At 52.0% G+C, this 24,457-nt stretch overlaps 1 protein-coding gene across 2 annotated transcripts in view; it reads left to right on the forward strand.

Moving 5' to 3' along the window:
* FRMD7 (FERM domain containing 7) overlaps window positions 1-16,220 on the forward strand; it is a 45,183-nt gene extending 28,963 nt beyond the window's left edge. Inside the window, exons 5-14 of one of the 2 annotated variants that reach the window (XM_027818527.3) lie at window positions 429-471; window positions 3,592-3,670; window positions 6,272-6,369; window positions 7,845-7,959; window positions 8,144-8,291; window positions 9,954-10,049; window positions 11,139-11,302; window positions 11,970-12,038; window positions 12,123-12,198; window positions 13,305-16,220. In XM_027818527.3, coding sequence (XP_027674328.2) covers window positions 429-471; window positions 3,592-3,670; window positions 6,272-6,369; window positions 7,845-7,959; window positions 8,144-8,291; window positions 9,954-10,049; window positions 11,139-11,302; window positions 11,970-12,038; window positions 12,123-12,198; window positions 13,305-14,360 — 1,944 coding nt within the window. In that variant the 3' untranslated portion in view covers window positions 14,361-16,220. Of the gene's footprint in view, window positions 1-428; window positions 472-3,591; window positions 3,671-6,271; window positions 6,370-7,844; window positions 7,960-8,143; window positions 8,292-9,953; window positions 10,050-11,138; window positions 11,303-11,969; window positions 12,199-13,304 lie in introns of both variants that reach the window. The other variant, XM_037908661.2, reaches the window with a different exon arrangement.
* The last annotated feature ends 8,237 nt before the right edge of the window (window positions 16,221-24,457 follow it).

Here is a 24,457-nt window from a genome sequence, read left to right on the forward strand (position 1 = left end):
GGTGAAATACTGGAATGCGTTACCTAGGGAGGTGGTGGAATCTTCTTCCTTAGAAGTTTTTAAGGTCAGGCTTGAGAAAGCCCTGGCTGGGATGATTTAGTTGGGGTTGGTCCTGCTTTGAGCAGGGGGTTGGACTAGATGACCTCCTGAGGTCCCTTCCAACCCTGATATTCTATGATTCTAAGTTCCATTGACTTCAGTGTGCTCGAGTGACTTCCTCCCGTCTTGCAGTGGGAGAACACGGCCCCATCTGGGTTTATTATTCTTCCTTCCCCCGTTACTGGCAGGTCACTCTTTAGTTTTTTCTTAGCATCAGCAGGCCTGTATCTTTTCTACTTTCTCTCCTGACACGTTGTGTTGTTTTTATTAATACAAACCCAGCACTTCATGCTGTGTCTTCACCAACTTCTTCATTGCTGTTATTGCAGGTTTGGCTGGAGCTTCTAAAACCCATAACAAAGCAGATGAAAAGTAAGTGTCTAAGGAATAACCGTGTGCTAGCTGCTGCAGACAAATATCAGCTAATACCAGAAGTCTCACCGGCACATTCGTGAGCTGGCTGAGGCTTGGGGACATGGGCTTTCAGGTTCTGGCATTTGCTTGGGTTCACCTTGTGCTGCGGGGTTGGGTGAGGCTGTTGGCCAAGCTTCACGTTCCATTCTACATCCTGATCACTGTCTGTCAGCAGAGCAAGGGTAATGCTGTCCTGTCTGTAACAAAAGTCAGGCTGCGAGATCCTGGCCGCTCACATGCCTGATCAGTGTTGGGCCAAAAGCTACTCTTCTGTCTGGAGTGTAGCTACATGTGCATAGAGCAGTGATATTCAGACCTCAGTGATTCAGAAGCCAAATTAGTGAGTGACATTACCCCAAGGGCCCCAGTGATGTGAATTCATTGTTTCATTTACTATAGTACTGTTCATATATAAACAGCATGGCGGGGAAATATGCAGTGTACATATAGATTATTCTCACAGCAAACAGGTTAATAAGTTTGTGCAAGTTGATAACTTAATTGGTTAATAACATAGGAAAAGCCTCCTGACTGGTTAGTAACAGGCTGGTTAATAAGGAAATCAGCCAGGGTTTTAGTACCAGGTGCTGCAAAGGGCCGCAGGAGACGCAGTAAAGCCCCAGTTGGGGCTCGCAAGCCGCAGGCGGAGTGTCGCTGGCTCACAATATAGCTCTAAGTTGGTCTCTGCAACCCTTACACAAGCAAAGGGGCTATAACTGGTGACATTCACTCCGCTGCACAGGCTAGCTCTGGGTGGAGGCCAGTGTGTAATTTGTGCCAGGGCTGAGCCCTGGCCCCTCTGGGCCTGCTGCATCAGTTATGAATGTAAACAAATTGCTTGAGCCTGGCACCTCTGTCGTTACAATTAAGCACTGGCCTATGCACGGTGTTGGCGGCAGCTAGGCCTGGTGCTGGGCTTCTGCAGGGAGAAGCATCCCATCCCAGCTGGGATCAGCCCGAGGTGACCTGCAGACTGCCAGCCACAGAACCAATCATCTAAACCATTTCCCCATCAGCTTAGATTATGATTTTCAAAAATGAATTTGCAAGCAAGATCAAGCTCAGGTATCTGCTGCACTGAGCCCAGTGTGAAATCGTGGTTCCTGTTTGCAGGAGGTGAGGCTGCAGAACAAAGCGTCGGGGCTGGATTGCAGCATTGCCCTCCATGCATTTTAACGTGAGCGAAAGGCCTGGCACAAGCACCTGCTTCGTGGCTGTGACATGTCGGCTCTGGGCTGGCCTGGGTGATTTGCCACAGCTCAGAAGCAGGCGTGCCACATGCTCTCAGGCTGGCCTGACCTGCAGGCTAGAAAATGCAGCAGCCCCTTTGCAGGTTTTGCATACGCACATTCTGTTGCGTGCTGTCCTGCATGCCGGTCAGAATGGACTGAAACACAGCTGTCCCCATGGTGGAGGTGCCCCCACCCCCGCCATGACCCCTCCCCCCTCAGCGCTGCCATTTCAGAGGCTGCTGCCATATCACTGTGCCTGTGAATTTCTCAGCTTTTCCCTGCTTCAAGGTGACTACTATCTTCTGTTCAAATGTCACCCCCCGGGCTCTGAGAGGAACAGGTGATTCTACCCTTAATCCAGTTCCAGGGAAGCCAATACGTTTGTATGTAGCTCCCGGAGTCCCCTCGACCCACACAGCGCAAGGCAGGGCTAAGGTGTGCACTGGGACATTTCCAGGGGCAAGGCTGCAGACCCAGCCATCGGCCTTCTGGCTCCACATGGAAGGCTGTGTACACACTACAGCTGAGGTTGGTCTAAATTACGTGGCTTGGGGGGGTGAATATATCACCCCCCTGAGCAATGTGAGTTACACCCACCTAAGGGCTGGTGTGGACAGTGCTGTGTCTCCGGGAGAGCGTCTCCGGCTGCCATAGCTACTGCTGCCTCGGGCGCTGGCGTCATGAAGTCGATGGGAGAACTCTCTCCTCTCCGATCGGCTTAGAGCATCTGCACTCGCGGTGCCGCTGTCAGCTCCGTGGTGTAGCCACCGCCTTAGTCTCGACAGCTTTGTGTCCATTATTCCACAGAAAGGCAGCTGGGGCCCCGGAATCAACTCCTCTGCAGTCTGGCCATTTACCGGTGCCCTTTCGTAGGCCACGTCGTTCCGTTTGGGTTTCCCTTCTAGCCCACCTGTGGCCAAGACACAAAGTGCTTTAAAACTCTGTCAAGCCCACAAGTCTGCCCTTCTTTAAACCCACCCAGATGCCTGCAGGATTTATCTGGGTGGAGCTGTGGGCAGATGTGGGTGCTGGGAATATGGTGCCCCATAGGATTTTCCCAGTGACATGCCTGCGAACAGCCCCTCCCTGCCCAAAACAACCCTGCAATTACACTGACCTGAGTTGACCCTACAGTTCCAATAGCAGAATTTGCCCCTCAGTGCACAAACTAGCCTTTGGAAGGATGGTTTCTTCCTTACACCTCCTCTGGGCCCTGCAGAATGAGCTGGTTTCATTTTCTGTTTGTATGGGATTTCATTGCACACCAGTATCTTCGGTGTAGGGGCCGTTGTCACTGTTCGGTATTGTCTCGATGGGAAGGGCTGATTCAGAATAGATGGCAGACCAGAGCCCCACTGAGATAGGCGCATTAAGAAATGCTAAACACGATTGTTTGAACGTGGGGCACTGCGGTCCTCTTGAATTCCGTGGGCAAAGGAGCGGCACGATGGGCCCAATCCTGTGAGGTGATTGGAATCCAATGGGAATTGCACTTGCTCTGCGGTGGCTCAATCCAGCCAGGCACTGAGCGCCCTGTCCCCAGTCCAGGGCAGCGCTCAAGCATGTGTTTAATTTGAATTGTTTACGGGAGTGGGGCTATTCTTCCACTGAGTTCCACTCATGTGGCTCAAGTTGAGCCTCTGCTTAAGTACGTGGCTGGATTGAAGCCCCGGCTCAGCACCCCGCAGGATCACGTCCCCGATGCTCAGCACCCGTCAGGGCCGAATTTGTAAGGAATCAAAGTGATTTACTCCCCGGTGTGCGTGGGTGCAGGGTGTGTGAAGAGATTTGTAAATGTTCTCAACAGACTTTTGAAATAAAACTTATGAAGATGTTGTGTTTTAAGATCCTAAGGAGGTTCTTTTCAAATTTATGGTGAAATTTTTCCCAGTGGACCCTGGACATCTGAGAGAAGAGTTGACAAGGTAGGGCACCGTTTCTTTTCATGGTCTACATTTTTATTCACTACTAGAGGCTTTGTAACGCAGTCTTCGTTGTCTAAATCATTCCGTGTCCATAGCCAAAACAAGCCCCCTAGTAATAGTCATGTTGGCTGTCGGTGCAAATTTATGTGTTGCAAATATTTCTTTCTCTGACCCTCTGTTTAGAAACACAAACAATTCTGCCTAATCCATCATCTTTATTTGTCCATTAGCCGTAGCCATATACTGCAGATTTTTATTTGCTAGGCATTGATTGGGGTTCCCCGTGATCTATAAATCTGCTGCAGAATCCTACCTTTTAGTGCAATCTATAAATCTGCTGCAGAATCCTACCTTTTAGTGCAATTGTGTTCCCCGTGATCTATAAATCTGCTGCAGAATCCTACCTTTTAATGCAATTATGCTTTGGAGAAAACATTACAGACATGAACTAAGTATAAAACCAACGCAGCAGCTTCATGCAGATTCTTTAGCCAACCTAAGACAATAGCTCTGAGAGGTGTGACCTACCCCATAGTTCGAAGTGTTGTATTCACTCTGAAACCTACAGATTGCCATTCAAATGCCAGTGTTATTTCTCTGATAAACACCCAAGTGACACACCTCATTTCACAATCCCAAACTGCTTCCCACACAGTGGGTGTCGAAAGCTTCAGTTGTTCCTGACCCTGCTGCTAAAACCACCAGTGTCTACAATGCTTCTTTACAATGTGTAAAATGATCTGAGTTTAAAATCAAAATCACACCAGGATCCTGGTTGATTGTCTTGGTCTACGATGGACCTTGATAAGTTTATGAATGGGGTTACATGTTAGGGTTTTTTGCGATAGAAGGGGACTGGACTCTTGGGTGGTCAGTTGTCCGGTTTTCAACCAGAAAGTCCAGTTTCAAATCTACTGGCCAGGCGCCCAATGTCTAGTTACTGTGGGCGGGGGAGGTGCCAGGTTATCACCCGCGCCAGCCCCTACTCAGCCAGGGCTGCTTCCTATCTGCATCGGACGGCTGCAGCTCCCAGCCCGCTCTGAAGGCGAGTCCCTACCGCCCCCTTTTCCATCATCCCCTTTAACTTCTTCTCTTCCCTCTGGGGAAACTATCAGCTCATGTCGTTACTTCTGGCACAGCCTGCGAGGCAAGTGACTCCCTCCACAGGCCCTACCTGGGTTGGTTTCGCAGCCATGCCAGCAACAGAGTTCTCTGATTTGAAGAAATCCCTGTCCACAGTGGTAATGAAAGAACTGTTGGGGGTAAAACGAGATCCACTTCAACTGAGACTTGAACAGTTCCTTTTAGCCTTTATTCTGGGCATTTTAAGACAACGCTGTGATCACCTTGCCATCGCATATACATGCAAAACCCGATATGGCAGGAACAACAAGTGACATCCTGGGGACAGGGTGACCTTTTCAAATCTCTGGTCTCTGCTGTGTTCTTCCCATGTGTCCTCTCCAGTCGCTTGGGGTCAGTCATTTAGCTTTCTCCTTGGTTCTGTAACTTTGAACAGACTCAGTTTGCCCATCTGTACCTTTCTAATATAACTTCCTCCGTAAAACATTCTCATGCATAAATCCCCTAAACTAATACCCTTTTGCTTAGCTGTCCACTTCTGTCCTTCTCCTCTTTGCTGTCAACCCCACTGGCTCCAGCCAGTGGTTTTTATCTTACAGCCGGTGTTTATTCTTCTGTCTGGTCTGTGTTTTGTGGGCTTGGGTTTTACTTATTAGCTTGCTTTGTTGGGAGGGCCCTGCTGTTTGCACAGACCAAGGATTTTACAGCTAAGACACACAAGCCAGTTTCATTGTTACGTAACCCTGAAGCTGTTACGGCTAAGTTCTGAACTCAGTAGAGAGACATACAAAGAGTGAAAATCCCTTTCTCTTTTCTTATCTCTAATAATCATTTCTTGAGCATTCTCAAGTCCGCTCTCTGCCAAACACACCCCATGACCCTGTTCTCTAGTAGAGCACTGCGTTCAGACATGGTGGTGAACCAGCATGGTCTGGAGCCCCGTGTGTACCAGCCCGTCCCATCTCCTTGATCCAGGAGCGAAAAGAGGGCCACCAGCCATGCACTTGCCCCTCTCCTGGGCCACTGAGCGCTCATGGGGTCTGAGCCAGAGCCCATCAGTCTCAGTGGAAACACTCCCATTGACGTCCCTGAGCTCTGGGTCAGGCAGACAAGAGGCAGGGGAAATGGGGACAGTTGGACCCGGGCCTCAAAAATGTCTGTAACTGACATGAAATGGGCGGGGGAGGGGCCCCAGTGAACATGATGTATCAGGATCCAAACGGTCTCTTGCCGGGCCCGCATGTACTGTCTTCCATCTGAGTATTGCCCAGAGATTTATAAACATCCACACTGATCCCGGCACTGCCACTCCGAGCAGAGCTGGCAGGTGAAGGATCTTGGCTCCTTGCAGGGTTGGGCCTTTCACTGGTGCAAAGCCTAACTGATTCCTGGAGGGTCCCCTGTCTAGCAAAGTCCCCGCTGCAGGAGGTGAGCTGGCTGTGTTTCTTAATAACTTGTCTGAGCTGGGAGCGGGAACATTTGCTCTCTGTCAGGAAACTCTTCTCTCTTCCTTTGCAGGTATCTCTTTAGCCTTCAAATCAAGAGGGACCTGGCAGGCGGGAGGCTCCCCTGCAGTGAGAACAGTGCCGCTTTGCTGGTGTCGCATCTCTTGCAGTGTAAGGACCGGCGAGCATGCTCTAGATCCGCTCTTGTTCAGCCACAAGGGAAGCCCAGGGTGACGTTCTCTGGCCTGTGTTATGCAGGAGGTCAGCCTAGGTGATCACCATTGGCCCTCTTAGCCTGAAAAACGGTGTACTGTTGTATTGTTCCAAAAGCCCGCTTCTAACTATTCACTACCAAACCATGGTAGTGAATACAAACCAACCAACCCCTCTGCTCTGCTCTGGATGTCAGGGCAAAACAGTGGATGGCTGACAAATGCTGTCTGTTTGCCCGGTCCTTGTCTGTAGCTGGGTGCAGCAGCAGACCCTGACTGCAGTAGACTCACTATTATATCCCATCATCTGGCTTTTGCAGCCAGAGTTTTGAGTGAAATCAGCCCAGCATGCTTCAGCGCCGGCCTGGCCACAGGAGAGCAAGCCTAGGAGCAGCCTTGGGAGACTGCTTTCAGGAGAGAGGGGTGCAGCTCAGGGGTGAGACAGCTTCTCCTGAAGTCCCTAGGACTCTTTCCCTGGCTGTGACGGGAGCAGGAGCAAGCCCAAAGGCGCCAGCTCAGCAGAGCACTGGAGCAAGGGGGCTTGAACACGTGCGTAAAGGGAGCCCATGCCCGAGGGCTTGCGGAGGAGGCCGGAGTTGCTGAACTGGAGTGCAGTGAGTCGAGTTAATGTGTGTTTGCAAAGACGGTTCAATGCTCAGTGTGCCGCCGTTGCCCAGCTGTGTTCCCTGAGCTTTTGAATCGGAAGCGTCTGTACATCTCAGAAGAGCAGGGAGGGCGTTACCAGAGTGGAAACGGCCTTTGGCTAGCAAGATGGCCCAGGCTGTTCAGTGTCCCTGGGGCGACCAACTCTCAGAGTCTCCCACACCATGGTCCAGCCAGGGATGGCTTGTTCCCTTGGCCTTCAGCCCTCCCCAAGAGTCACTGCATGGAGCCTGCATGGCCTCCCACAGGTCAAAGGGCCACCACTCATGGTCCAAAATGGAAAGGTTGAGTGAAGGCATCTGGATCTCCACTTAGAGCCTGACCTTTTGACCCTTAGTCACGTGAGCAATCCTTACAGTCACAAGTGAGGTTGGAAGGATGAGGCCCTTAGTCCGGCTTAGCTAGGCCCCCATCCGCTGAGGGGCTGGGCCCCTTCCATGCCCATCAAAGCCCTTGAGGCAGGAAGAGCCCTGTTGTCAGAACAGTGTGTCTCTGGTTCTTCAGGCCTGCTCCCGTCGAAGCTAACAGCAACTCTCATTGACGCAGTGAGACAGGACCAGGTCCTCAGTGAGGGCACATCAGAAACATCACATTTAGGAAGAGCTGGTAGCTGGTGTTCTCTGTCTAGGCTGTTTCCGTCCCGCACGCACCATGTCTATGTCCTGGCAGGGATCAGCGAAGTCACTGGTCTCTGAATACTTGCTCAGTTTGCCTGGTGTGGTCTCCTCAGTGGACATTGCTAAATGCCGCTCTTCGTTTCTTTCCATACAGCTGAGCTGGGGGACTTTCATGAAGAAACAGATAAGAAGCACCTGGAGAGCCACCAGTATTTACCCAACCAGGAATATTTAGATGATAAGATCATGCATTATCACCAGAAGCACGTGTGAGCATTTCATCCACACTTGTGCCCTACTCAGCTCCTCATGTACCTGCTCCTTTCACAGCACAGATATTAAATACCTGTAGCAGAGACTGTTGTATACAGTATGTGGGGGTGCTGTCAGAGGACTTTAGAGGGGGCTCTTTATTCTAATGTCATTAGACTTATAACCCTCTTCCTTCCCTAGTGGGAAGACACCAGCTGAGTCGGATGTTCACCTGTTGGACATAGCCAGGAAGTTAGACATGTACGGGATTAGACCCCACCCTGCAAGCGATGGGGAAGGGACGCAGATCAATCTGGCTGTTACGCACATGGGAGTGCTGGTTTTACGGGTAACATTTCCCTTTTAAATTCCTACTGTACAATGCAATGGGACCCTTCTGGAAGAGCTTTTCCTTCCATTCTCATCAAAGGTCTTTTAGCTGTACCAGAGCCTATGTGCCGTCCTCCTGCATCAAGAAATCACTTTAGGGATGGGACAGGCTCTGTAGATAGGAGCTGTAGTGAGTAGATAAGGGAAGTAAACATTTTTTGTCGTAGGCCCCTGTCTGAAATCCAAGGACTTCCCTATCTTCACCACTAACCAGCCTGCTAAGCACTGGGGGGAGATGGTTTTCCTGTCCTAGGACCCAGAGTTGGAAATTATTTCCTATCCTGAAAAGTAAAAAAATCTCAAAATAGTCACAAACAAACCAAAATCTATTTTTTTTAGTTTCCGGTCAATTGAAACGTTTTGTTTCAATTTTAATCTTTTTTTAATTTAACCCTTTCCAGCCAAATTAGCTTAAATTTCTAGACAAAAAGTTGTTATGAACCAAAAATCTGGAATTTTTCAATTTGAAAATGTCAAAACAAAGCATTCTGAAACTTTTCCCTCCACATTTGTTCAAGCTGGGCAAGTCTCTGAACTCTAGCCAGTGCTAACGAGTGACAAATCACACCCTACATCTCCATACATGGCTTCCCACTGATGTGGGAGGTGTCCTCTTTGAGAATTAGTGTTGTTTGCCCCTTGTAAACTAACGTGTTTGAGAAGTAAGACGTTCACGTTCTATGGCAACGCCACACGTTTCCCATATAATCTTGAAGCAAAAATAGCCATCTAATGGCTATGCAATTCCCGAGTGCTATAATCATGACATCTGCGCAGCGTAAATACATACCTCTGTGTTTCCTGCATACAGTGGTGCAGCCACGCCTAGGCTAATTCCAACCTGCGAAGCCACTTGCGGTGGAAGAAAATCATAACGAGTGGCCCATTGTTAATAGCTAGCAGCATGTGGAGCACATTCTAAGGCGAGTGATGCGATGCCTGGCTCTTTATTCAGCGAGGTAGACACACGCACACATGATATAACAGGAGCATAAGTGACTCCTCTAAAGCTCACTATTTTTCAATGTGAGAACACGGCGCTTGGTGTCATAAATGTGGCAATAACCCAGTTGTGGTGAGGAGTTCCTTTTAAAGCTTGCTGCCCAGAGAGAACGCATGCTAGAGCAGAACAGGTACATTATAGTTAGGTTAATGTGGGAATAATGTACATAACAACTGCACTTTGCCCAACGGACAGAGGACAGAGCACCCCCGCCTCATTAAGGGCCTGATCCTGCATCACTGAAATCGACCGGGGGCGGGGGTTCTAAGCCAGAGCCCATTGAAATTAATGCTAGTCTTTCCAGTGATGCCAGGGGGCTTTGGACAGGCCCTTGGAGCTTTGCAATTAATGTCAATTAACACAGGATCAGACCCTGTAGTCTTATCCTTCCTGGTTGGGTCCAAATCCGCTTGTCTGACGCCATCCCCTTGGAGTCAGGGTAAACTGATGTTGGTAAATTTGTGGGATTGTAAAGTGAGCAGGATTTGAGGCCAAATCCTTGGAGCATCACCTACACCCATTGGAGTCAATAGAAGCTGAGCGCATTTCGCCAGCTCAAGGCCCTGGCTGGTAAAGATTGACCATGACCAATCATGCTCCAATGCGTTGTCATTGCAGGGGAACACAAAGATCAACACATTCAACTGGGCCAAAATTCGGAAACTGAGTTTTAAGAGGAAACATTTTCTAATCAAACTACATGCAAATATCTCTGTAAGTACCACGTTACCGCCAGCTGCCAGGGTTGAAGATTACGTGTTTGTATCAAGCTAGGAATAGTTAGAAGGACTTTGCCAAGGTTGGAGGGCCCCCAAAGCAGGGCAGTGAAAGCCTCTTAACAGTAAAAAGAAAAGGAGTACTTGTGGCACCTTAGAGACTAACCAGTTTATTTGAGCATGAGCTTTCGTGAGCTACAGCTCACTTCATCGGATCCACACTGTGGCAGTTTCCGCAGTATGCATCCGATGAAGTGAGCTGTAGCTCACGAAAGCTCATGCTCAAATAAATTGGTTAGTCTCTAAGGTGCCACAAGTACTCCTTTTCTTTTTGCAAATACAGACTAACACGGCTGTTACTCTGAAACCTCTTAACAGTGTGTGTGTCGGGGAGTGTCACTGGCATCCGAACCATGGCCCTGCCCCCATGCCGCCCCATCTCCCCGAGGCCCCGCCTCCACGCCGCCCCTTCTCCCTTTTAAAAGTGGTGGGGCCATGGCCCCCCATCCCTCCCTGTTCCAGCGCCCCGCCCCAAAGTTCACTTACTTCAAATAAAATCTGTTCCCTTGGGCTGTGTCAGTGTTGGTGTGTGGTCTCTCGCTTCACCTCTGCACCGCTCTCTTACTTGTCCTGAGACGTTTCTTCTCATGCTGGTGAAATGTGTGAGAACCCCCAGGGGCACAGAGTGGTTAGGCCTCCACAATGTGAAGATGGCTAACACTTTTGGGGTCCCAGTGTATTTCCAGCCGACAGCCTGGTTATACGTTCAGCTGCCCCCCAGGCACTGCTAGGGGGCAGATAGCTGCATGTGTAACACAGGCTAGCGGCCCGTATTCATCAGAACAGGGGCCCTCACCCGGTCCCCAATGAGACCCACACTCAGTTTCAGCTCTAAGTCCATTGAGAGGCCTGGGTCACAGGGTTCACAGGCCAGTCCTGCATCACTCGCTGCACAAAGGTGCATGTCTCCTTATGTGAAAAAGTGCTCGTGTTTTCACAACTGTTGGACACTGACTTTGCAGCACGGTGGGGAGTGGGGGTGGGTTAACCCTTTGGGTTGTGTTTCAAATGTCCGGTTCTCATCCAGGCTTTGTGCAAGGACACCTTAGAGTTTACCATGGCAAGCAGAGACGCGTGCAAAGCGTTTTGGAAGACGTGTGTGGAGTACCATGCTTTTTTTAGACTCTCCGAAGAACCAAAATCCAAGCCCAAAGCCCTCCTGTGCAGCAAAGGTTCAAGTTTCCGCTATAGGTAAATCACTCGCACTAGCTCCGTTAATACCGTAAGTCTCTTTGGTAGTGTTAGCTGTGTGGGGCAAAGAAACCTGGTGCTCGCATGTGCCTTTAGGCACAGCCTGATGAGCAACTAGCCCTGGGAGGGTGGCAGTGGGACAAAGGCTGTGTCTACACAGGGATTAAAACCCCCGTGGCTGGCCCGCGTCAGCTGACGTGGCACGTAGGGCTTGGGCTCTGGGGCGGAACGATTGCTTTGTAGATACTCAGTCTGAAGCTCAAGGGAAGGGTCCCCGAGCTCTGGCTCCAGCCTGAGCCAAACGTCTACACAGTGATTTGTAGCCCCGGAGTCAGAGTCAGCTGGACTGAGCCAGGCCCCAGGGCTTTTATCCCCGAGAGTCTCCTCTGAGTTGCAGTTTTTGTCTGGCTTCCTCCTTGCCTGGGCGAGGCAGCCTAGGCCCATTACCCCTCTACCCACACCCTCTGCATCTCACCCAGCCCACCTCTTGTGGAAGCAGCAGGGCCAGGCCTGCCTGCCTGCACCCCTAGCTCCTTTGTCCAGGCCTGTGGTGCAAGGCGTGAGCCAGCCCTTGCCGCTGTGTTGGCTACAGCAGAGGTTCCAGTCCCGCTGTATGGGCAGCACTGTTAGAACTGGTCTTTCACGAGCGTTTTTCTGTCCTTGCCAGCGGCAGAACCCAGCGGCAGCTGCTGGAGCATGGGCGCAAGGGGAAGGGGAAGAGCACGCCGTTTGAGAGGTATCTGAGGGGGCGGAGGCGGCTTTGTGGCATTTCACGGGTTATTTGCGAGGGGAAACTGACGCGTGCGTCTTGGATTTGCAGGAAACACTACCCGGCTCAGTACCACGAAAGGCAGTGCCGCTCGTCCCCAGACCTCCTCACAGACGTGTCCAAACAGGTACTGGTCTCTCCTCAGAGAAATACAGTGTCTGTCGCTGATAGAGAAAGCCACTGGCCCCCATGCCTGGTTAATCATTCCACCGCAGCCTTTGCTGTACTGGAGGGAAAGCAGTTGCGCGGGACCCCAGGCTGGGCCATTCCCCGGGTATTTTGGGAGCATGGCACAGCAGCGACCAGGGGAGCGCGTGGCCAGTGTCCTGTGAGCTGGTATGTGAATGGCGAAGGAGTGAACCCCAGGGTGGGGCCAGCACTTGTGTACAACACTGTACAGTGTGTGTGGGAAGCGCTGGGTACTTTATCTCCTCCTTGCACAGTGGATCGTGCTGCATTGTAATGGGGCGTGTGTGTGTGTGTGTGTGTGTAGGACACACTCGGGAGACTTGGTTCCCTCCGTGCTGGGACTCACATTCCTCTCTGTTTCCCACCCGACCAGGGGATAACAGCACGTGTTCGTCCCCCCACCCCACCCCAGCTAAGGGCTCCCCTAGTGGCCCAGAGGGGCTAGAACAGAGGTGGCTCCTGGCAGCAGGGGAAGGGAAGTGATACCACCAAGGTAGCCTAGCCGGTGGGACTTTGCCTCATGGCCACACCCTGCGAAGTTCTGACGGTAACCGCATGGCTCAGGCTGGGCTTTCACTGCGCCCTGCCCAGCCCCGTGCTGAGAGCAGAATCCGGCCGCGTTCCCACCCTTGCAAGGTGGGTGCGTGTGTGTGAAAGCCGCACCCACTGCTGACAAGTGCCCTCAGGGCACCTCAAGTGGGGGGGTGTGGAAAATAAAACACCTGGCCTTTGCTGTTTGTAACCTGGCCTTGGCTCACCTCTGAATCCTCCCTGGAGAGCTAGGGGGGTGAGGCAGACACAGCTTCTGGTTCACTGCCTGGCTTTCAGCTTTGGTTGGTTTGGGTGCTAGTGGGAAGGGGGCGCAGGGCTGTGTTCGACCCCAGGGGCTATGGAGCAGCATTTATTAATTTGGTTGCTCTTGGGGCTGTAATGATTAGAAAGCAATAAAACCAAATAAAAGAAAAGAGAGAGAGAAAGACACCCTCCCCGCCCCCCGTTTCCAGTCCTGTCCCCCTACCCTAACGGGCCCTGCTGTCTCCCTAGGTTGAAGACCTGCGCCTGGCATATGGTGGCAGAGCCTGTTACTGGAACACAAATGGGGTCCACGCGTCGGATCCCATGCTGGACAGCAGGAGGCGGAATTCCTCCGTGGAGGTGACGTTCGCGGCGGAGCTGGAGCGCTCCAAGCCCGAGGCTGACCCCAGGCTCCTGCCCCATTCCAAAAGCAGCTCGGCCTTCCCGTTGGCCTACGCCGAGCTGGAGCTGGAGTGGGAGCCGGCCGACGGCTTCGGGCAGCGCAGCCCGCTGACCTCCTTCCAGCCCAGCCACAAGCTTGCTGGAAACAGTAAAAGCACCTCGGTTGGCAACATGAGGGAGGTCGCCTCCAGACAGCTGAGCTACACAGATGTACCGTACGTCCCCTCCGCCAGCCAGCCGGTGGAGACGACGTCTCCGCAAGTGTTCTTTTACGTGGACAGGCCTCCCCCGGTACCACGCCACACGCCAGCTGCTGCTGAGGAAGCAGGGAGAGGGCTGAGTGGCCCTGGCCCCGTGTCAATGAAACCTTCCAAGAGATGTCCGGCCCCGGCCCAGAGGAAGGGGCTGCAGCCCGAGGCCCTGCCCAGGGCTTGCTGTGTTAGCAGGCACCTGGAAGAGGAGAGCAGAACCCTGGCTGGGGCTTTTGACTACAGCATTCAAGAGCAACTGCCCAAAAGATCTTGGAGCCAGTCCGATATGAAGACCATCTATTTCCCATATGGGTCAGAGTTCAGGCCACTGGGCCCTTGCCCTGCTCTGAGCAATAGAAAAGCAAGTATCTTGCGGTCCCTACTCGCCCAACAAGGGCTTTCCAACCCCGCCGCAGTGCCGCGCCAGGCCGAACGCGGTGTGGGCAGCGGGACCGAGTCCAGTGACTCCGACTCGGATCTCCTGAACGCGGATTACTACTCTCTGTATGGCCAGGTAGGAAAGTCACCCCTGGCCCGGGTGCGTCTGTCCTCGGGCAGCCTCCAGCTGGAGGAGGAGGATGAAGAGGTGTCCTTCGCGACAAGCAGTGGAGAAGTAAGGACTTCAGTGGGCATGTCCAATTATTTCACGTAACCGTCTCCAATCGGCTTGAGAGCGCAGAGATTTCCAAAGCCAGCTGGAAGGAACAGAAAGGTCATTTTTGTGTGATGCTGCTCCCTCCTTGCTAAGCATTGTGACGGGTTAGTGTTGTGTGAGTACAATTAGCTGTAGAGACTGTGTTAATGGGTGACAGGGGAGCTCTAGGACATAAAGATCTAGGCAACAGGCAAGAAAAAAGTAGCCAACAGTGGGCACCCCAGCAAAATCTTCTACATTGAGGTTCTCAACGAACGGGGGGTCAGCTAGTCACGTCCACTGGGCTCACCCCAAATTGCTAAATGGCAGGCAAGCACCAATCAGCTCATGGCCACTTGGAAACAAGGGTCCAGATGCATGAAAGGTGGAGACCCACTGTCCGACAGCAGGGCCACAGAAGTGTCACGTCAATGCTCCTTTGCGAGGGGAATAGAAACGCCATTAAACGAAAGCTGCTAAAATGTCTGTTTCTAATGGAGAGCGCGCGAGACCCTCAGTTGGGCTGATGGCCATTGGGAGCCTGTTTGGGAAGATGCAGTGTGTTAGCAGAATGTTTGTTATGGCAGCTCCATATGCCCCAGCTCCTGATCACAAAGGCGCCCACTCTGTGACACCAACCGCTTGTATTTTGATGCTGCCACATCACTAATGATGGCGAGGAGCACCTCTCTTCTAACCAAGGGCGATGCAGCAGAGAGCCTCGCCCAAGCCACTAGACAGGTTGGCTTGAGTACGTCGGAGTTGCATCCCAGTGTGTTGGCCACTGGCTTTCAGATTTGTGTAGGGAGCGAACGCCACCTCTTCCCCAGCCACAGCAAAGATGCTGCCGAGAAACATATTTTGCTGGTCAGTTTGTAAATCGTTTTTAGCGGCTGTCTTGCAGGCTCCCCCCGCCTACAGTGAGGTGGGACGGTACCTCCCATTACAACTGACAGTGAAAACATGTCTTTGCCACTCACATCCACCTCTCTCCTTCCTTCCGCTAAGAGACCGCACATGGCCACACAAGCAGTACCTGGTGTGGGGGCCCAAACCTGAGCTCCCAGAGACGCAGGCTTCTCGACCCCTAAATTCAAGTGAGCAGCCAAGAGACCTGGGTGGAATCACTGGGGAATGCGCGAATACTTCAGCCTGGCTGAATGGGCCCCTCCTTCCTTCAGTAGTGAACGGACCAGCCAATGCACAAACAAGGCGCTCACTTGGAATAAGCTGTAAGGGAGAGTGCTATGCAGGTGGACAGGCTCCCAAAGGCACTCCCAAGTCATCTGTCTCACTGCAAAGTAAGACACTGTGGTTATTAGAGATGGCCAAAAAAGAAAGGAACATATTTTTGCAAAAAATGTTGCCCTTTTTTGGTGTTGAAAAATTTCAAATATTGATGTTTTCTGCCCAGCTCTTGTATTTACCAACCACAGGGCCAGGAAAGTGGAAATATCTATTTTTAACCTTGTATTTTAGTTCTTAAAACATCTAATTTCCCCTCAAACGCTTTGTAAGGAAAAAAAGGTCCAAGCGACCCAACCCGAGCCCGACCTGGCTGCTGTGAGATTCTGGCGTGGTCTCTGTCCAGTCCTGTAGGCCGCGGCTGTAAGGGAAGGCTGGAGCATGCCTGTGGGGGTGCTCTGGGGTCACACACTTGCCTGGCAGGGAGCCAGCAAACCAGGCTGTCGGGCACCGTGCTAGAGTGGCTTTGTTGGCCACACTCCTGGTGGGGAAAGACGCAAACATCAAGTGAACGGTCAAGACAACTGGGGTTAGCAGGATGCTGCCCACCCTGTATTTTTCAAGCTCTCGTCTTCGTTCTATCGTTTTAGAAGCTGGACAATAAAACAAACGAACCCCTCCCCCACTGCTTTAGGTGTGGTGTCATTTTCCTTTTTCGGGCACAGCAGAAGCACCTGGGGGCCAGTGGCGCCTACGCACCCGTCGAATGCCCAGGTGTTTAGCTTCCTCCTTGCTCCACCGAGGGTCACCCACCGGACGCACAGCAGGTGCGGGGTAAACCTGGAGGTCGCAGGACACTCATCACAATCCTGCACCCCCTCCACAGAGCGGCCCTGCCGGGCCCCTGCCAGCTGCCATTTGCTGACCCCCTCCCGCACCATCCCTGGGGCGGCTGCCTCACTGCTTGAAGAAGCAAAACTCTTGGTTGGATTTGCTAAGGGACCCCACCCCAAGGGAACTTGCCAGAGACGGGCCCTGAGGTTGACCCCCTCACGCAGCACGTCAAGGCCTCAGGTGCTGAGTATTTTGACTCCTGGGCAGAGGCGGATTAAGATTTATTTACACACAGAACTTTTGGGCCCTCCACATCCCTGCCATGGGGCCCTGCCCTCTGCTCCTCCCCTTCCATGTCCCCTGACTGGCCAAAAGCTGGGCCATGGTAAGAGCTGCCCAGGGGGCCTGGCTGCTGTGGGGAGCCCTGGGCCCTCCACCTGCCCTGGGTGGTGCACCTTGGGGTGCAAGGACGTGGGCCAGGGGCTGCTCTCGGGGCCCCCCCCTCCCAGGGCAGATGGAAGGCCTGGGGCTCCCTACAGCTGCCCGGGCTCCCTGGGTGGCGCTTACTGCAGCCTAGGGCAGTGGTCCCCAAACGGTGGAGCTCATGGAGGGGACAGGGCGGGGCCTGGGTCAGCCCCCACAAGGGGATGGGCAGGGAGTGCCACCCACCCTACTCTGCTCCCAGCTGCACCTTTGGCCGACGGGGCCCACTGCTCCTGGCGGGGGGTGCTGACTGGGTGTGTGTGTGGGGAGGGGGGTGACTGAAAAAGTTTGGAGATCCCGGACTTGCAATTCCATATGGCCAGTTTTGGCCCTGGACAGCCCAACTTTTTTGACAAACCTGGGCATTTGCCCTGTTAGCGCTTGCCGTCTGATCGGCAGGGGCGTGCGCGGTAGGGCCCCACGCTGCTCAGAGCGCCAGGCCTTGGGCACGTTTGTAGGGGCCTGGCAGAAAGGGAGGTGCGAGGGGCCTGCTTTACCGGCAGACGGGCAAGCCCGCGGCAGGGCACCTGTGCAGCTCGCTCTCAGGGCCAGCGAGTCTTTGCATGAAAACCTGGGGGGGGGGGGGGGGGGGGCGGGGGGGAGATTAGTCAAAATTGCCTCCCACCCCGCCCAATACATGTATTTGTGACACTTTGGCAACACTGCTGACGTCTGTCACAAAAAATGTAGTGGAAGCAATGGTTCATTTAGCTTAAAACCCAACAGCCGCACCCTCGCCCCCCCCCCCCCCCCCCCGGGCCCTGGTTTCAGGCAAACACAGTGCATGGCACAGACACTGTAAGCGCATTACATATGTCGTTCCTCCCCCCACCTCCCCAAATAGGGCACAGCTGTGGGCTGCCTCAGGCAGGTGAGCTGAGCTCCTGCCTCCCCCGTCAGGTTCAGGCACTGTGGGAACAAACATCCCCCCCCACCTGCTCCGTGGTGGTTGCACACCTGACGGGTAATGGGGGGGGGGGGGGAGTGTCTGTCTACACTGCAGTTAGACACCTAGGGCTGGCCAGTTAGGGGGTGCCAACTTTCTTATTGCAGAAAAACCGGACATGAGTGTGCCACTCCCTGCCCCACCCCTTCCCTGAGCCTGCCCCCCCCGCCCCCACTTCTTCCATTTCCCCCTCCCCCCAATTGCTCAGTCTTCCCCACCCTCACTCACTTTCACTTGTCTGGGGCAGAGAGGTGTGGGCTCTGGGGTGGAGCTGGGGATGAGGGGATTTGGGGTGCAGGAGAGGGAGCCGGGGGGGGGGGGGGGAGGTTTTTTGTGTATGTGTGTGTGGGGGGGGGGATTCCGGGCTGGGGTGTGGGAAGGGTTTGGCTGGGGGGGTGGGGGGGGCGGGTGGCACTCACCTCAGGCAGCTCCTGTGTAGTGCCGACTGAGGTTCCTGGCCAATGGGATCCGTGGAGCTGGGGCTCAGGATGCGGGGGGGGGGGGGGGGGGAGGGGGGCACAAGTAGCCCCAGTGGCCACCCCTTCGCTTCGGAGCTTGTGGGCCACGCTGGCTGCTGCCCAGGGAGCCTGCCAGCCCCGCGGTGCCACCCACTGGCCTTTTAACGGGCTGGACGGTGGTGCTGACCAGGGCCTTTTTCCACCGGCGGGCCCCCTCCCACCGCGTAGGGGCCTGGGCTCCAGCCCAAATGGCTGCATCACAATTAACCAGCCCCTGAGCCTGAGTCAGCTGGCATGGGCCAGCCGCGTGTGTCTAAGCGCACGTCCGCTATGGCCATGGAGGCCCAGGCTTTTGCCCTCGCTCCCTGCCAGCAGTTGCTGTAGCCCTCCGGTACTAGCTGCCCTCTCCGCACGGCTGTGCCAACCCTCACCGGGCAGCCAGGCTAAGGGGTGCTGACAGGCAGAAACGCAGGCCTCGCGCGCACACGCTTGCAAGGCCCAAGGGCAATTCACCAACAAACGTGTCTGTGCCAAGGGCTTTAAGGGTGCTGGGCCCTGCCTGTGATTCCCCCACAACACAGGCGCTGCCAACAGGACACTGCCCCGTTGGACCTACACGCACGCAAACAGACCAGGATGTTTAGCCACCCGCCTGCTGGAGCTCATGCGCCCTGGGAAAATGGTGCTTCACAGCCACTTGGGTCGTCACGATTAGGAACGGGGTAGCTAAGAAGTAAATACCATGGTACTATAGTAATCCGTGGGATGCCCACACCTTGACTGCTGCGTACGGTCCTGGTCGCCCCCATCGGATCTGTTGGAAATGGAAACGGCCCCAGAGGTGATTGGGGTGTGGACCAGCTTCATGAGGCAAAACTAAACTGCCGGGGACTGTTGAGTGGGATGATCGAGGTCTAGACCGTCATGCCTGGTGTGGCTAAGGAAGGGTTATTTTACCCCTTCACATAACACACGAGTTGGGGGGTGTGTGTGTGTGTGGGCCGGGGGGTACACACTGACATGGCTAGGCAGCTGGTTTAAAACAAGGAAGTATTTCTTCGCCCAGTCAGCCCGTGGCACTTTTTGCCACAGGATGTTATGAAGGCAAGAACTGGAAATGGGTTTAAAAAAGAATTTCATGGCGGATGAGTCCATCACTGGCTCTTAGCCAAGGATGGAACCCCACGGTCCGGGTGTCCCTAAACCTTTCACTGCCAGAAGCTGGGCCTGGGTCACTCGCTAATTGCCCTGTTCTGTTAATTGACTTTGAAGCAGCTGGCCCTCTCCCCTGTCAGAAGACAGACTAGCGGGCAAGACGGACCTTTGGCCGACCCACGGTGGCCAGTTTGGTAGGCTGGACGAGGTGACAACCCTTCTACTCCCGTTGTCACTGACACCACCCCCTGGGGCCCATGAGGCAGAACGGTGAGCCTGGAGAGGGGCCTGCCTGATGTCTGGCAACCAGCCGCAAGGGTGGCTCCCACCCAGAGCCCAGGGAGGGGCCGAGCACACATGCACAGGAACCATGATGCGGCGCTGGGCTGGGCCCACAGCAAGCTGCAGCTGTGTTCGGGGTGGGACGCTGGTTCCATTTCTACTGCCATCCCCAAGCGGCAAAGTTCAAGGTGGAGGCTGGAAGCCCGTCTCCTGACGCTGCATTTCCTGGTGCGGGTTTGGTTTGAGCCTCTTTTGGGGGTTGCACAAGTTTGCGTGTGGGAAGGGCAAGGCACGGCTCCACGGGCTCCACGCCCCTTTTAGTTCAAGCAGCTGGGCTTCCTTTGAAACGGACACTTTGTCCCACGTTCCTGGGAAATTCCAGGTTCTTTCCTGGCTGTCACGGCAGAACCAGGGAGAGCAGCAAGGTGAGCGCAGGGCCGAACACATGGTTTAGCATGTCAAGCTGGGGGTGCTCGAGGTGGTCCGCTCTGTGACTGGTTTTAGAAGATGGACTGGGTGGGGTGCTCCAGAAGGGAGGCCCATCTTGAGCTCAGTGCAGGCAGGCCCTGCTCCATTGACAGCAGTGTTTATGGTGTTTGTAGGCCAGGTCTGATTGTAACATGCCTGCTCCAGCCTCTAGCCCTTCATTAGATACGAGGGATGCTAACACAGATAAAATCCAACAGGTTACAGCAAACCACCTATATTGCAACAGACTCAGAGCCCAGCCCCCACAATTGCATCAGGCCTGGACGAGGAATTGGTAGGGGATGGATAACTGCTTTTCCAGTTCTAGGGCCTGTGGTTAGGTGTTTGATTGTGTGTGTGTTTTCCCTATGGGCTGCCCCAGCTCTGCGCAGACAGCTGGCACAGCAGAACTTGAGCGAACTGCCCAATGACCACGAGATCCGTGAAGGTACGAAGGTGCCAGGCCAGGCTTATTGTCAATGAAGCACAGTAATAGCACCTGGCAGACTCTACAAGGATGCTAAGACACGTATACCCATGACAATGGAAAGTCCCGCCATTCACTGAGCTGTGTCCATTTCCCCCTCAGCTGGACGAAGATACTCCCTCAGAGATACATCTTTCTACCCTGATACGAACAAATCAATACTGCCTCTAACCCTCCCCTTGTACATGTTGGTTTGAGTAAAACATTTTTATTACGTAGTTACCCTGACCTTATCAGTGTGTTCCTGTTATCCTTGGGGAATGTTTTTGTACCGTCCTTGATAGTGGGATGTGTTTGCATGAGCACTCTGTACCTAGCACTTCTTAGGAATGTGTATTTCTACAATATCAGCTCTGTTCTTGCCAGATTCTGTGTTCAGGTCCTGCCTCATATCAGGCCTCTGACACAAGGGCTTATGTCTCATGCTCTCTTCCTACTACAGGGCCAAGTTCTCAGGTGCATAGGTTATATTTGCCACTCCCCCCCCCAACCCTAACCTCATGAACACAAATTTAGATCAGACGCAGGGCTGCTCCAACTTGTGCTGGCAGTAACAGGCCTCTAGAGCTGCTCAGCCAGTCCAGGATCACTGGAGCATATCAACTCCAGACGCCTGTCCTCCTTCCCACAGCCTGCTCCCACAATGCACCATTCTTGCATGAGAGAAAGCACTACCTGATGCTCTAAGATGGGGATAAGGATCTAGGCACTTGTCTTTTGCATCCAGTTTCAGCACAGGACAGATTACGTAACTTGACAGATTAACACAATGTACACACAGCACTGTACAGACTTCCTCCCCTCGCTGACATAGGTCTTATCCACATATCCTTCTTCTATTTTAAAAATAGGATTTGTGGTCAAACAGAATGCACGACAACCCTGCACTTCTGTACATAATTGAAAAGGTTCCAGCCACATGGGCTTGGAGGGAGAAGTAGCATTTAAAAAAAACAACATGCCAGGTGACCTCAGAGAGGTGGTGTCTTAAGGGCCAAACTGGAAGCATCTGAACATGGATAGGCAAACCTGAAATCTCTTCTAGCCCCGGTGTGTGGGAAATATTGGCAGAGGTTCAGAGGGAGGAACAGAAGGGCTGCCCTAGGCCAGTTTTATCCATAGAATAGTTTAGACAGAAGACCTGGGCCAAGTGTGCACACTGCAGCCATATCCCATCCACCTCCAAGGAGGGGAATAGGGGTGGACAGGAACGGCAGGAACAACTGACAAGACAAAGACAAGACAATCCTGAAAAAAAAAAAAAAAAAAAAAAAAAGAGGGAAAAGAGAGGGGTCTCTGAATTAATTGCACCGACATCAGGCAATTCTAAGCGTCTAATTTGACATTTTCCCTTCACTGCACCGGGGTATGGCGTTCACAGTGTGACTCATGCACTCTGCACAGGACCAAGCAGAAGGTTCCGACTGGAAACAAGTCACTCCTGGCAAATGAGAGAAAACAGGGATATTGCTGCCAAATCAGGTTAGTTTTTTTAATCATACCTGGCCCTCTGCCTAAATTACCTTTCCCTGCACTCATTACATATGGGGGCAAGTAACCCATCGCTCACTGGCATTACCCCATGGAACGACTGAAAGGGGCACTAGAAAAAACTTTCTGCTACCTGCAGACATTGGGGCCGTCATATCCTTGCTAACCAAAAGGAGATTCTGGAAACTCCAGGCAAATCAAAGGGATGCACCACCCTCAGCACGACATTAACATACTCAAAAACCTTAAAGATAGCTGGCGTTATTAATGTGGGTGTCAGAGAGCAGCGTTTGCTTCAGACGGGGACACCCTGACTACCCCAGGAAATGGAGTGATCTTGTCACTATCCTTGACAGACCCGACAGAGAGAAAGAATGTTGGCTTGGTTCTGTTCCTCACCCCCTCCATGCTTACTGGCCAGTATTTGCATGCTTTTGGTCGGCTCTCTGCCCTGCAGATGACTTGCCCCACCAAACCATGTCAAAGCGAGGACTCCTCAAGGCTGGTGACTTCTACAGCTCTTCTAAATGTAACTCAATTAAAAGAAGTGGAGAAGGGACATACTAAACTGAGCACATCATTAACATAGAATTGTAGGACTAGACAGGAGCTCAAAAGGTTGTCCAGTCCAGTCCCCTGCACTCAAGGCAGGACTAAGCAAAACATGATTAACCAAAATATTTTTTTTGGTGCTACCGAGGGCAAGGGAACAAAATGTAATAGGTAGAGATGCACTGTCTCGCAGAGAGAAAATGGGGTTTAATTTGTGACATATCTGAAAGGCAGGCAGTATTTTTAGTCTAATCTCCAAGATTAACAGCTGAGACACAGCAGCCCCTTCGTTTACAGACCCACCTAATGGCCAACAAAGGTGCAAAATACAATTTTAAACATTTAAGAGATTTTTGGTTTTGGTGATCATCACAAATGGTTTAGAATGCAAGTAACTTCTTGTATTTGAAGCTTAATTTCATGTATCAGAAAAGCATGAAATTAGCAAACCAACATACAGATCACTAAGGCTTTGCAAAAAGGAAAAAAAAAAAAATTCTAATGTTAAGTCATAAAACAGTGATAAAGCCAGACCTTTAGCAGCTGCTAAACTTTGTGCAAACACATTAAGAATTTATGTTTTCTATTCACTAAGCAGTCACCTGATTCTAAGAACAGATTTTTACGATTACTACCTGTACATGGTACAAAATCTTGGTGGAATCTGAGAGAAGCTGAGTTAAGGGGTTTTAGGGAGGATTACATTGACAAAGGACTCTGATATGCAAGTATGACAAATAGAATACATTTCTTTTTTTAATGAGATTCTATTTCCACAAGTGACTAAAATGTCAATTCTCAACGCAAGGTGGAAAATACACTAGTCAGAGGATGGTTCCCTAATGAACCCTCTATACTAAAAGTATAATTTACTCTCCTCATGGAGGCACAGGACTTCAGCAGAGCAAATCCCATTTGAAACACAATATTTGCAGTTCCTCCAATGTACAGCACTACCGAAGACCAAGGCTCTTCACGGCCATCAATGAACTTAGCTTCACAACATCCCCCTGAGGTAGGTAAGTGTTGTACCATTTGACAAGGAAAGAAACAGACAGTAGTTCAGTGACTTGGCTGAGGTCACACAGCAAGCATGGAGTGGGCAGCTACTTCCTTGATACTGAGCCCACTGCTCTAGCCACTCAGGACAGGCTTCATTTAGAGTTACGTAGAATAAAGCCCCAGGCATCAAGATGAGGATGTAGCCTTCAATTACTAAATTCAGAAAGGATCACCTCTCAGTAACAACCCTCCAGCCCAAATAAAACAATAAATCTTGAGGGAAAGTGACAATGGAATTAAAAATACCAGGTTTTGAATTCCGAGAAATGAGTATGTAGCAGTTTAGCGAGATTCTTGGTGAGGAGATAGACAAGTACAAAATCAAGTTAACCGTGGCACCATGCTTTCTGTACCTTGAATCTGAAATATGAGTTCACAGTGAAGTTTTGACGTTCTGAAACGTCTACAACTCTGTCAATGGTACCATATATATATCTGCAATGCACACATATTGATAGATTATGCTTCAAGAATGAGATCAAACTGAATACTGCAGTTGTTCCACATGTCTAGCATTCCACGCTGTCTAAATTCCAATAGGTGTTCTTTGGACAAGGTCAGCATGGGAAAAAACACCATTTTCTAAAGTAACATGCAACTCTTTGCAAGGAGCACTTTTGTTTAAATAGAAACATTTAAAACTTGAAAACCATAAAACAATTTGCAAATTTAACTAAATCCAAAATAAAATGCACAACAAAGCAGGGTCATG

This window comes from Chelonia mydas, chromosome 9 (genome assembly GCF_015237465.2).
Source record: "Chelonia mydas isolate rCheMyd1 chromosome 9, rCheMyd1.pri.v2, whole genome shotgun sequence".
Classification (NCBI taxonomy): domain Eukaryota; kingdom Metazoa; phylum Chordata; order Testudines; family Cheloniidae; genus Chelonia; species Chelonia mydas.